The 14,467-nt window shown below is 37.8% G+C and overlaps 1 protein-coding gene across 4 annotated transcripts in view; it reads right to left on the minus strand.

Moving 5' to 3' along the window:
• The window catches only part of GOLIM4 (golgi integral membrane protein 4), an 86,252-nt gene that overhangs the window by 21,563 nt on the left and 50,222 nt on the right, over window positions 1–14,467 (minus strand). For 2 of the 4 annotated variants that reach the window (XM_516862.8, XM_009446815.5), the window contains exons 4-9: window positions 14,252–14,305; window positions 12,807–12,957; window positions 10,818–10,900; window positions 10,208–10,291; window positions 6,272–6,430; window positions 2,285–2,617 (exon numbers count right to left, since the gene is read on the minus strand). In XM_516862.8, the coding sequence (XP_516862.5) occupies window positions 2,285–2,617; window positions 6,272–6,430; window positions 10,208–10,291; window positions 10,818–10,900; window positions 12,807–12,957; window positions 14,252–14,305 (864 nt within the window). The remainder of the gene's footprint in view (window positions 1–2,284; window positions 2,618–6,271; window positions 6,431–10,207; window positions 10,292–10,817; window positions 10,901–12,806; window positions 12,958–14,251; window positions 14,306–14,467) is intronic. The other 2 variants (XM_009446817.5, XM_009446816.5) reach the window with 1 other exon arrangement.

Below are 14,467 nucleotides of genomic sequence, written 5' to 3' on the forward strand. Positions count from 1 at the left end.
TTGGCTTTTTTAGCAGCTGATATTTCCAACTGCTGGTATTAAGGCAGATTTTCAATATGCTCCCTTCTCAAATGGAACAGAAGGCACAACAGAAGATAACAGTTTCAAACTGTAAAATTTATGTTCACAAGGCTCTGATATAAACAAGTAGTTGGTAACTTTGGTAACTTCACATTAACTGGGCAATCTGTGACCTGATGCTATGCCTAAGGCTTTTTCCATGAACAGTTAAAGACCGAGGGATGCTAATTAACTCTAGTAATGTACATACCAATCCCAGGCTAAGCATAGCCAAAAAAAAAAAAAAAAAAGCCACATTCCAGGTAATAGTGGAAAAGCAGATATTCAATTTTTTTTCAAAGAAACTAAGAATGGCTGAGAAGATGGTGCCTTCTGATTAAAGGGAAATCTGATACAGCAATTCTTAAAACTCTGCTTCCCTGAGATATTATCTCACCCCAGTTATAATGGCTTTTATCAAAAAGGCAACAACAAACTCTAGTGAGGATGTGGAGAAAGGGGAACCCTCGTACACTGTTGGTGAGAATGTAAATTAGTATAGCCAATATGAAAAACAGTATGGAGGTTCCTCAAAAAGCTAAAAATAGAACCACCATATGATCCAGCTATCCTATTACTGGGCGCATATCCAAAAGAAAGGAATTGCTATATTGAAGAGATACTTGCACTCTCAGGTTTATTGCAGCATTACTCACAATGGCTAAAACATGAAATCAACCTAAGCATCCATCAACGGATGAATGGATAAAGAAAATGTGGTACATATACACAGTCATAAAAAAGAATGAAATCCTGTCATACGCAGTGACATGGATGGAACTGGAGGCCATTATGTTAAGTGAAAAACTTCAAGCACAGAAAGACATACATTGCATATTCTCATTCATGTAGGAGCTTAAAAAAGGGATATTGATAAGATAGAGTGGATTGGTGGTTACCAGAAGCTGGGAAGGGGGATGAAGAGAGACTGATGAATGGTACAAACATATAGTTAGAGAGAAGGAATAAGACCTAATGTTTGGTAGTTCAGTAGGGTGACTACGATAAACAATAATCTATCTTATATTTCAAAACAGCTAGAAGAGAAGAATTTGAATGCTCCCAAAATAAAAAAGAGATAAATGTTTGATGTGATGGGTTATCTAGATTTGATCATTATACATTATATGAATGTTTCAAAATATCGCACATACTCTGAAAATATATACATATATTATGCATCAATAAAAAGTGTCTATACCCCATTGAGCTACTACCCATCCTCCCTGCCATACCCCAACTAACAAAAGCACACACAATTCTCACTTAAGGAAAGAGGTAGAGGGTTGGGAAGTAAAGCTGGTGGGGAATTACTTCCCCTATTGGGGAAGGACACAAGACTGGAAGAAGCTTTCTGAGGTTAAGTTTGCAACTACCTAAGAGGGCAACTACAGAGGTCTTCACACCTGCTTAGCCTAAAGCCTCAAGCAGCTTGAAGTCTCAGAAAATCTGAGGCCGAATAAAACTTCAGAGTTATAAATAGAAGGTGATCCACACCCATGTAAAGGCCAGGTAACCTAGTATTGAAAATCAGTTTAGAGACAGTAAAAGAAAGGCATCTAGCTGCACTAACTGTTGGTTTAAAAGAAGAAAGGGTAGAGTTTTCTTTTAAAGCATCATTTATAATAATCCTGACCATTTTTTTTTTTAAGAAAGGGAAAAGTCTTACGTGTAAGTGGCGTGTCCAGTAAGGGATCCTGAGCAGAGGCTGTTTAGATATGCTCACCTAGTAGAATATCTCCAAGTAGTAAAATCAGATTTTTGATAATTAAATAACCACCTTGAAGGTGAATACAAAAGGCAACATACTGACAATAAATGAACAGGGAGAGGAGGACGCCTGATCATAGAAAATGAGACTTTTCTCTGCCTCAAGATGCTCAAGACAAAACTTGGGTACAAGCTGGGAAGGTGCCCCATCAGGTACTCACCTGTTCTACTCTATTAAGGTGATGTGAGAATGAATCTCTGACCGTGTACAACTGACAAAAAGAAGAATGCACACATACAACAGCTGTGCTCTCTCATCACCAATCATCTTTCTGAGGTATGCGAATAGCTATGCTATTAACATTACAAGAGAAAACTTAAATATGAGCATATAATATTTAGTAGAATCACTCACATTTCTATTTTAGAGATTGTGATATATTACCTTAATATGTAAAAATAAAGCCAGGTTTTCCATCCCAGTACACCATACCAGAAGTGGGTGACCTCATACCTCAGCACGCGCGTGCCCTTCCAGGAGGTTGGCTGCTTCTCGTTGCTCATGCTGCTCTTTCCACTCCCGATCCTGCTCCTCTGGTGATGGATCGTGTTCCTCCTCAAGATGTTCTGCTTGCCCGACCTGCTCCATTTCTTCCTCCTCCAGGGCCTTTCTGTGCTCCTCTTCCACCTGATGCTCCTCAGGTTCTCTGCGTTCCACTTCTTGTTGGATTGGCTCTGGGGGAGCCTGAAATTCTGCCTCCTTATGGGTGGGAGCATAGAGTTTTGTGTCTTCTGCTCTTCCAGGAACTGCTTCATGGTTCTGCCACACATCACTATTTCGAGACACCTAGGCCAAGCACATCACTGGGAATGACACTCTTCCAATTTCAAAAGTAATGTAATTTCTTGATTTCCATGTCTATGGGGCATGGGGCTACAACAGAAGAAGGTGTCTAGAAATATATACAGTCCTGGCTTTATGGCTGCAATGGAGTCACTTAAGTTTCTTACTGTGTAATCTCACTTATAAAATAGAGATAATATAAGCAAAACTTCATCTGTGAAGAATACAGTAAATAACCTGGAAAATAAAACCTCCAAGTAACCAATATCTCAGAAGTACTCTAATTCCTATTTTCCCTTAGAATAAAAAGGAACAAAACCTCAAACTTCAAGTGATGAAATGTTTACATAATTTTCTTCAATGTAAATTTTGTTTTCAGTAATTATTTGAAAAGAGAAGGATGAGATAAAATTGAGGAGTTGGGTTTAGTTTTTACTAGTTTGGTTTACTAATTTAAAAAAGAATGCCATTACTAATGAACATCCATGTTAGTTCAACACAGTGCCTGTTAAACAAGATACAATAAAATATTTTTAATGTATTAAAGTAGTAATTATTTGTAAACCAGCAGGGCTCTTTTGTAAACATTTTTTATTGCTAATATTGAAAACCCTGAGCAGAAAAAGAAGAAATGTCTTTTTCAGAATATCTCTCCTCTAAAATTAGTTGACTCAAATCAGTTCTCCCTATAAGTTTCAGCGATCTCTATATGATCTGCACTACCTAGAAAGTGAGGAAGAAAGAGAATATAGTATATCAACAGAAACAAACGTCACCCTTTTTTTCTCTTTAACCTTCAGAAAAAAAAAATCTTCTTTGGTCAGACTGCTCTCCCAAAACTGAAATAAATGTGAAATCCTATTCTTAAATTAGCAGAGATATAATTATCAAATCTGAGAAATTGGACTGTATTAATAAACTGGGGAGAAAAGTCCTTTCTCAGACATTTGAGGACAACTGGAGTTGCACATTCCACCGACATCCTCACATATCTGGCAAGTTTGACATAATACTGCCCTGGCTTTACAGAAAAATATTTCTCTAAAGAGCTCTAAGTACTTTCAAACACTTGTCATTTATCTTCACAATATCCTAGCGAGGAAGGTTAGTGCAGATAACTCCTATCTCCACCTCAGAGATGGAAAAACTGAAGATCTGAGTCACTGGAAGATTAATCCAGTAAACTGGCAGTCTGACAAGGGCAGAAAATAGAACCAACTGCCAGGCCAGTGATCTGGTCATGCTCTCTTTAGTTATTAACATAAGAGCCTGAGAAAGAATAAGAGTCCATGAGGATACTGAACCTGTCTGTTGAAGGAATACCCTGAACAGAGTGAAGAGGCTCATATATGAAGTCTACTCATATCAACTTAATTATTCCCATAACTTGGAGGAAAGTTTTCTGAGTCTTCTCTTTAATGTTAAAAACCACTTTGTGAGCAAAGGACATGAACAGACACATCAAAAGAAGACACTGATATGGTTTGGCTGTGTCCCCACCGAAATCTCATCTTGAATTCCCACGTGTTGTGGGAAGAACCCGGTTACAGGTAACTCAATCATGGGGTCGAGTCTTTCCCGTGCTGCTCTCACAATAGTGAACAAGTTTCACAAGATCTGATCATTTTAAAAAGAGGAGTTACCCTGCACAAGCTCTCTCTCTCTGCCTGCTGCCATCCATGGAAGATGGGACTTGCTCCTCCTGGCCTTCCACCATGATTGTGAGGCTTCCCCAGCCATGTGGAATTGTAAGTCCAATTAAACTTCTTTCTTTTTTAAATTACCCAGTCTAGGGTATGTCTTTATGAGCAGCATGAAAATGGACTAACACAAACATATATGTGGCCAACAATCATACAAAAAAAAAAAAACAACTCAGCATCACTGATCATTAGAGAAATGCAAATCAAAACCACAATGAGATATTATCTCACACCAGTCAGAAGAGCTATTATTAAAAAGTCAAAAATAACAGATTCTGGCGAGGTTGTGAAGAAAAAGGAATGGTTATACACTGTTGGTGGGAGTGCAGATTAGTTCAACCATCATGAAAGACAGTGTGGAGACTGCTCCAAGACCTAAAGATATAAATACCATTTGACTCAGCAAAATCCCATTACTGGGTATATGCCCAGAGGAATAGAAATCATTCCATTATAAAGACACATTCACTGCAACACTATTCACAATAGCAAAGACATGGAATCAACCTAAATGCCCACCAATTATAGACTTTGATAAAGAAAAACGTGATACATAAACACCATGGAATACTATGCAGTCATAAAAAAAGAACAAGATCATGTCCTTTGCAGGGGCATGGATGGAGCTGGGGGCCATCATCTGTAGCAAACCAACACAGGAACAGAAAGTCAAATACTACATGTTCTCACTTATAAGTGGGAGCTAAATGATGAGACACATAAGCACATAGAGGGGAACAACACACTGTACGGCCTATCAGAGGGTGGAGGGAGAGGAGCAGGAATATAGCTAATGGGTACTAGGCTAAATAGCTGGGTGATAAGATACTCTTTACAACAAACTCCCATGACACAGTTTACCTATGTAACAAACTTGCTCATGTACCCCTGAACTTAAAAGTTTAAAACAACCACTTTGTCAGAAAGATAACCATATTGCCTATTTTTTTATTACAGATGATTGGAAAAAAAAAAAACAACCTTTGTAGAAATTAATGGTAATGGTAACTACTTCTGATGTCTCACTTATGAGATATTCTTTAGTAAGGCTTAATTTTTATAAAGAACAAGAATATAAAAAGGTGTATTATTTGACTAGCACTCATACCCGTAGGAGTGTCAAACAGGTCATTTAATTCAACTTTTGACATGCTCTGTGTAGACCTAGCACTGCTCCAAGTTCAAATATATTATTAACTTTAATATTTGAGTGGGTTGACTGTCACATAAAATCCTCATGATCATTTAACCTTCTCACCCTAACCCCCCCAAAATCCCCAACCTTGAAAAACTCAGATACTACAGCTCCTTGAAGACAAATAAACCTACATGAATAAAGACAAAGCCATTAAAGTCTTTCTCAGACATACTAGCAGCGGCCGGGTGTGGTGGCTCACGCCTATAATCCCAGCACTTTGGGGAGCCAAGGCGGGTGGATCACCTGAAGTCAGGAGTTCAAGACCAGCCTGGCCAACATAGCGAAACCCTGTCTCTACTGAAAATACAAAAATTAGCCAGGCGTGGTGGCGGGCGCCTATAATCCCAGCTACTCGGGAGGCTGAGGCAGGGAGAATTGCTTGAACCCGGGAGGCGGAGGTTGCAGTGAGCCAAGATTGTGCCACTGCACTCCAGCCTGGACGACGTAGCATGACTCCGTCTCAGAGAAAAAAAGAAAGAAAATACTAGCAGCAGTTCTCAAAGTTTGCTACTCAGACCAGCTAAATCAGTTAGAAATGCAAATCTTTAGGCCTCACTCCAAATTAACTAAATCAGAAACTCTGGGCCTGGGACCCAGTAATCTGTGTTTTATCAAGCCCTACTGGCAATTCTGATATACTAAAATTTGAGAACTACTGCTCTCTGAGAAAAGTTGGCAATATTAAAAGCAGGTCCCCTCTTGGCAGCTTGACAGAGAAAGTGACCTAACCATAGATTACCAGTTCACGCCTCTTACCTCCTGCACCTCTCGGGTTGGCTTCTCCCTTGCTGTGCTGTAACCTTGTGGAGAATGTGCCACCTGGGTCACATTTTGCTGTTCTGCTGGATCAGGTTTTCGAAGGCTTGGAATCCTATTCAGAGTATCTTTCAGTTGTTTATATTCTGCAACTTGAGTCTGCGTATAAATTGCACAATTTGAGGAGGGAATCTATGAATGCCCATTCATAGATGGGCATTTGGGTACACTGTAAAACTAGACAAAAATATTGTACCTAAATACAAGTTAGAAAAATATACAGATTGTTTCCATGCATTCACTATTCTTACTTGGGCATGCTTAATCATTTTTGAGCACATGCAAATTAGAAACAGAGCTGAAGGAAACAGAAAAAATGTCTAAGACAGATGTTAGTTTCCCATACTACATTGAAGTCAGAACTTTTGTAAATAACTTACTAATATAAATATCACTATTAAAAGACCATTCTGTGATGTTTTATCATATTAAAAAATCCATTAAAAACTCATATAATTATAAAAATACAAGTGCAAATACCTTTTACCAATATGATCTGAATAAAATCTTTCAGTAGAAAGGAGTCATAGGTTTAAAATAAATTTTAAATACACATACACACACACACACACACAAACACACACACATATAAATTACTCAGGCTACCATTTTCCCCCTCAGTTAATTTGTGCTCAAATAGAATCCCTTATTGGCTAGAATGTTTCCTGTGCTCTGTGGTTTCTGGAAAACAGTGGCACAGCTGTGATATAGACTGGATTTTTTATCCTTGATTGTGAATGATCTTTTCTTCTAAAGTGACAAAGGTACTAACACAGGTACAGGACTAGAATCTGCTCATACAGCTGCACCTGTGTGTACATGGGGTGGGATGTGTGGATGTCTGTGTAATATTTTTAATACAAGGAGCTAGAAAATTAGAAAAAAATCAATTACTTTAATTAACAAAATCAAGAGACATTGTGTATACTTTGCTCATTCTCTATACACCAACACTGTTATCCTGAAAACAGAAATGTTGTGTGTGTAAACAGACATATAAACACATGCAGAGAACACAGAAGTCTTTTTCTCAACAAGCTTCCCAGACAGGGCCAGCTCCGCAGTGTGTGGGGCGCAGCAGGTGAGTGAAGCCAGAACCCACCCATAGCTATGCACCATGGCACACTGCTCTTCCACCCCAAGAGTGAGGTGCTTTTTTTGCTTCTTTCTAATGTACACTAGGGTAATGAAGTTTGCTTGCCAAATAATTCCCAGGGCACTGCCTTTTAATAATTTTGTACAAAGGTGCACCATATGACTAGCAATGGCCTTTATCTGAGAAATCTAAATATTTGCAAACCAACTTTGGAGGTAAAAAATAAATGACATACACATAGCAATGCTTTTAATATTTTAAGATAAATATGGAGCAATACACAAAACTCAATTCTACTCCTTCTTTCTCCTAGATACATAATCTTTGAAGGCAGTAATTGTGTGTTGCACAATTAGGGACCATATTAAAAATGTAGGCTCCTGGTCCCCTACTCTTGAAATTATAATTCAACAGGTCTAGCGCAAGGCCCAGGTACCTGTGATGCAGGAAGTCTCAAAAAATATCACTTAAGAGTTAAGCGTGATTTCAAAGTCAGGATAACCTGAGCTTCAACCTTGGTTCTGGTCATTGATTTTGGGCCAGCTACTTTACTTCCCTTTTCATCTCAGTTTATTTAGTTATAAAAGGGTACAATATTATATAACTCACAAGGTTGTGAGGATTAAATAAAATACTCAACTACATTTAAAAATCAGGTTGTCAAGGCAGAATCTCCTTGACTTACATGATTTACATGAGAAATGCAGGTGCCTGAAACAGCATTTTTTTTAAAAGGAGATTTGGGGAAAGTCTTAATACAGTATTACAGACTGAATGTTTGTGTCCTCTCAAAATTCATATGTTAAAATCCTAACCTCCAGTGTGATGGATCAGGAGGCAGGGCCTTTGGGAGGTAATTAGGTCATAAGGGTGAAGCCCTCCAGAATGGGATTAGTGCCCTTGTAAAGGGATCCAGGAGAGCTTTCTTGGTCTCTTTCTGCTACGTGAAGATACAAGGAGAATTCAACAGTCTGCAACCTGGAAGAAGAGGGCCCTCACCAGAATCTGACCATGCTGGCACCCTGATCTAGGACTTCCAGTCTCCAGAACTGTGAGAAATACATTTCCATAGTTTATAAGACACCCAGTCTAAGGTGTTTTGTTATAGCAGCCCAAAGTTAGAGCCACATATGGCTCTAATTAAGGATTGCACCTAGTTCTGACACTTTTTTTTAAGGCAGGACAAACCTTGAGCATCCTCCCCAAAAAAGATATTTCAATAAACAGAAAATTATAACTATACGTTAAGTTAAGAAAAAAAAATTTTTTTTTTTTTGAGATGGAGTCTTGCTCTGTCACCCAGGCTGGAGTGCAGTGGTACAATCTCGGCTCACTGCAGCCTCTGCCCCGCTGGGTTCCAGCGACTCTCCTGCCTCAGCCTCCTGGGTAGCTGGGATTACAGGTGCACACCACCAGGCCTGGCTAATTTTTGTATTTTTAGTAGAGAAGGGGTTTCACCATGTTGGCCAGGCTGGTCTCAAACTCCTGACCTCAGGTGATCCACCTGCCTCGGCCTCCCAAAGTGCTGGGATTACAGGCATGAGCCACAGTGCCCGGCCAAAATTTTTTTTTCTATTATAAAACCCTGTGAGTAATACTGTCAGAGTGCTACTCCAGAATTTGGTTTTGGTCATCAAATAAATGATTTTACTTATCTTTCTATGGATTTTCAAATTGTTGCTCAGTCTTACATTTATGGCCGTTACAGCACACAGAGCACTCAAATCAGTTTGTCACATTTATAGTATGAAGAACAGCCTCATATAAAATAATACTTGACAAAAATTTTTATAAAGAAGATGTGAAATGAAATGATCCCTGACGTCAATTTCATTTATACACATGTAAAAAATCACTACACAGCTACAGCTTAGGAGGAGACACCTAATCATGACTGTTTAGAAAAGGAATCTCACAAACACAGATGCTACAGCCTCTGAGATGGGTCAGGGACAGAAAATTACACCTTTTAATAATTTTATAAAGAAAAGAAAACCAACATGGGTTTCCTGATAAGCATAGATAGTTTACCTTTGCTCTTTTATCATAATTCCTCCAGTAAGAATAAAAGTGAAGATCTAGTTTACAACAGCAACTAAACTAGCCATTCCTGTTTCCTCCCTTCTACTAGAAATCTGCATAACACTTAGCATGAAATCGCTTTAATAAGCTCTCCAACACTTGTATTTGTTCCCCTGTTCATTCAGTAAATATATACTGAGGGCCTGCCTTGAGCCAGGAGCTGTTCTAGGTTTGAACAAATGGAGCTTATGACTCTTGTTTTTCCTTCTCTGTTGACTCTTCTACTTTTCTGTAATTTGACCAACAACACATAAGCCTCGTTCCAAAAGGAGGGTGTGTAGGCTGGAATTCTGGGAGCAAGGCAGGCACAGAAGAAAAAGTCTGACAATAGTTTTAGGTAGCTAGCAGCATAAAATCCTACAGATAGTACACCAAGAGTCAACACAGATCAGATAGTTGCAAAAGACCATATATGTGAGATCATTTCTGTGATTTAAACAAGTATTAGACTACTGCATGTAGGGACCAGAGTGGAAAGAAATGATCATTTATGTACCGCACAACCAGTGCAAAAAATAATCAAAAGTTTAATATCTTATTGATTGAATTTTGAAAGCATGCATGATCCTCAGGATTAGGATAGCTCTGTCCTAAGGAACTCACTGAAGATTGGCTTGTAAGAGACTACATGCATAAAGGAATTGAGAAATGTTAAGCAGACTTGTAAAAGAACCCACAGAGGCTGCTACCCTTCTAACCTGTGCAGCAGCTAGTGCACTCTTGTGGTCTTCCAAAGTCACTACAAGTTGTTCATGCTCGGAGAGTAAATTCTTATGCTGTTGCTACACAAAAAAGAATTTTACATGTTGAGCTTTAACATTCTACGACAAATTCTTCTTTGGCTGATCGTGATATGGCTACCCAAACGTTACTTGCTTGTTTATTTGTTGTTGTAGCAGCATGTGTTAAGTTTAAAAATCATCATAGAGAGAACACTATGATTTATGCAGTACTCCAAAATCTAAAACATGCTACCCAAATATCATAATCATTTATTTACAATGAAATCAAAACCAAAGAAACAAATCTCTCATTATTAGTAAACTTTTATAAATAAAAAGCTTATTAATATGTAACTATTTAGCATGATAATAATTTCAGTACTAATGAGAATATTCAGATTTTCAGACCATCTTTTAGCTTACAATGCTGAAGTGGTAAAAATATTAGGTACACTCTAGTTAATGCAAAGCCCACAAAAACAACGTGGATTTGTAAAGCAGGCCAATTAGGGAATGACTTTTTAAAGTCATTCTACCAAATAAAGCAGGCAAACACTAAATAGTGAAACGTTTGGTTTTCTTTTACCTTGACATCTTGAAGCTGTGTATGTATGTCTTGGTGTGCTTTCCTTAGTTGTCTATTCTCTTCTCTCAAATTGTATACAGTCTCTATTTTAGAAAAAGAAGGATCGCACATAAAGCCTTGAAACTTTCAGGATTCTGTTTCTATTATTTTCATATCTAAAGCCACCTATAACTTATTTTAGAATTTATTTTGAACTCAGACAATATAATATTCAAAATCAACAAAAACTATATTGTATTGGGATGTAGCATGGTTTTAGCTGGACATCTCAATCCACTCTGGTTCAGTACTTTAAATGCTTTTAAACAGCTTTTGCATTATAGACAAAAGATAAGGAATTTTTGTTACCTAGGAATTAAAAATGAGATGTTAATGTCAATAAGCATACCCTTAGGAATAAAATATAATGGGTAGGTGTACTGAGATTTGAGTCTCTTCACAAATTAAAAACAAAGCTTCAGCATTTCAGTCAAATTTTAAAAAATAATTTAAAATTTTAAAAATATATAAAAATAAAATAATCAGAAAGTATAGACCCTTAACCCTTTGTAGTACTGCCTCAAGACTATTTAACTCCTGCATGACTTTTTGTTGTAACTTACTTTTTTTGAAATGCTATATTATAGAGAAATGTTGCAAAAAACATATAGAGTGGTCCTAAGGACCCAACACCCAGCTTCCCATCATGATGACATCTTATACAAATACAGTACATTACCAAAACCAGGAAACTGTTGGGGTCAGTACAGTGAACTAGACTACAAACTTTATTTGGGCTTGACCACTGTTTTTGCATGCACCATATGCCTCTTAAAACCAATTATCTCACTTTAAACTTATTTAGCACCTATTTTTTTTTTTTTTGACAGATTCTCTCTCTGTCACCCAGGCTGGAGTGCAGTGCAATGCCCCAGCAATGCAGTGCCCCAGCAATGCATTTAATTTTAGTGTGATCTTGGCTCACTGTAAGAACCTCCGTCTCCCAGGTTCAAGCGATTCTCCTGCCTTGGCCTCCCAAATAGCTGAGATTACAGGCATGCGCCACAATGCCCGGCTAATTTTTGTATTTTTAGTAGAGACGGGGTTTCGCCATTTTGGCCAGGCTGGTCTCGAACTCCTGACCTCAAGTGATCCACCCACCTTGGCCTCCCAAAGTGCTAGGATTAAGGGCGTGAGCCACCGTCCCCGGTAGAAATGGGGAAGACGTGTGTCTTGTGATTAATCTGGAGTTCACCTAAATATTTGATTGCAGAATGCACTGGTTTCTTTCTCCAGGACTCACATGCACTCAGAAAACTGATATATTTTGTTTCATATTACTATGAAAATACCTGACACGGATGTTGATGGGTAGCAAATTTATGAGCAACTACTCTAGATGCTTTATGTAAATTATTTCTCACACCAATTCTACAAGGTTGATATTTTTATGATTATCTCAATTTCACAGATGAGACAATGAAGCCCACAGTTGTCACACAACTTACCCGTGGTCACACAGCTAGTGAAGAAGCCAAGATTCACCTGGGCAGTCTGACTATAGAACTTGAGCTTTTTTCAGTTACTACTGGCGATCAACAGCAAGTCTCTGCTCCCTTGGAGATTTTTAGAAATATATGGAGCAATTTTTGATTGTGGCAATAACTGAGAAGCATTATAGCATTTAGTGGGTAAGGATCAGAGATGCTATATGTCTCGCAACCCAGTTAAGAGAAGAATCGTCTTGCCCAACAGGGCCATGTGCCCCACTGAGATACAAGAGAATACGCTACGATACAACAGAACACACGACATATTCTATTCTGCTTCCCTAAACAAACCCAAATAGATGAAGACACATGTGAAATATTACAAAGAAAAAGTGGCTGGTAAAGGACCACATGATAAATGTAAATCGATCACCACTCAAAACAACAGTCTACAGTTGCACTGAAACATTAATATCAGCACTTATTTAGAGATAAACTGGCAAATCAGATTTCCAAATACCTTTTAGCTTAGAAAGTTCTTGTTCTTTTTCTTGTTGGAGCTGTAAGTATTTTTGCTTATGGTCATTAAATGTTCTACTGAAGTCTTCCCCTTGTTTGCGATGTTCCTCTTCCAAGTCACTGTGCTGTTTCTTTAGCTCCTCGTGTTGGCTCTGCAAAGATGAAAACTTGAGTAGAAATATACATTCTCTGAATTATATGAGAGTCTATTTCTTGACAGCACAGTAAACAAAAACAAATGAAAGCAAGAAAGCACAAACACATGAAGAAATAGGCTTTGTTTTTCTCAAGTTGCTTTAATTTGTGCAGCTTCCCTCCATTTCCCCTGGATTTCAAATGAACAGTTGGAATCACAGCCAAAAATAATTTTCCCCTTAATTTTTAAGAAGTTAGCATGAGAGATGGAAAGGGGAAAAATGTGGGAAAATTCCCAGGGACACATATTACTGTGAGAACAAGGTAAAGCTAATGGCAAAATTATCCCTCCCTGGGTATTATGGATTTCCTCTTTCGATCTGATGTTTTCCCAGCAATGCATTTAATTTTTCTTCTTTGGTATTTCAGCCTTTCTGGTAACTCAGTTTAAAAGAGAGAGAGTAAATGAGACTTTTCCCTTTGGGAATAGTAATGAACTGTTTAGAGAATTGACTTTTATTTACCTTATTTCTGATTATAATCCTACAATGTAATCATGATCTAGATAAACACTACAGTCTCCAAGTGCTTAATGTGAAAGCATGGTTTGCTTTAATTCATTTACTGCTCTCTTGATAATAAGAAAAGATTCCGGTTTCAATAAAAAGTGCATGCCCTACTGATATTAGAGGGAAAGACAATAGCAAACAGAAAGCGAGGGGGAGGCACGGTGGGGTGGAGATGCTGGCATGATCTGCATCCTGCGAGAAGGGCATAACTGCATGCTGCCCATCTCTTCCAGCTTGACAGAAACAATCATCCTCTTCCTGACACACAATAATGAGTTTTACTCAAGGACCAAGGAAGCAGAATCTTTAAATAATAAATCGTGTTCCTGTGGTAAGTAAAAGGACATTTATTAAATATTAGTAACAAGAAGGAAGCATTTTAATAGTTCTACAGCCTCCAGTCTGTGTAAGATAAAAGAAAATGTCTAAGGAAAACCACTGTGAGAAAGTAAACGAACATAAAACCCTAATGGATAGAGAGAAGAAGAAAATTAAAAATGAGGTAACCAAGAGCCTGATTTATAAGAAAATGTGTAATAATTAAAATGTTCTACGTAATCGAGTGATAAATATGACGAGCCATTACAACTATAGTTTTTAGCCAAATAAGATTTTAATATGCCATATTACAATACAAATCAACTTCTGTAAACTTTCTTTAATCACTTTAAAGGCCATTAGTCAGTTCAAGTATTAGTTAATCCTTTCTTTTATTCATAAATAACAACTTTAGATTACTCACTTTCAACATCTGATGTTGGACATTCAGTGCACTGTATCTGCTATTGGAATCTTGCTGTAAATCAAAAAAAAAAAGAAAACACAAAGATAAATATGGCTCTCTTGTTAAATACAGCTTAAAGCACTTTAAAATATAACTTTATTTATTTCACTTGTGTACAGTAAAATGAATTCTACATTTGAACCAAGATGTCGCTGGAGCCATCGATTTAACACA

This window comes from Pan troglodytes, chromosome 2, assembly GCF_028858775.2.
Source record: "Pan troglodytes isolate AG18354 chromosome 2, NHGRI_mPanTro3-v2.0_pri, whole genome shotgun sequence".
In the NCBI taxonomy this organism is placed as follows: Eukaryota; Metazoa; Chordata; class Mammalia; order Primates; family Hominidae; genus Pan; species Pan troglodytes.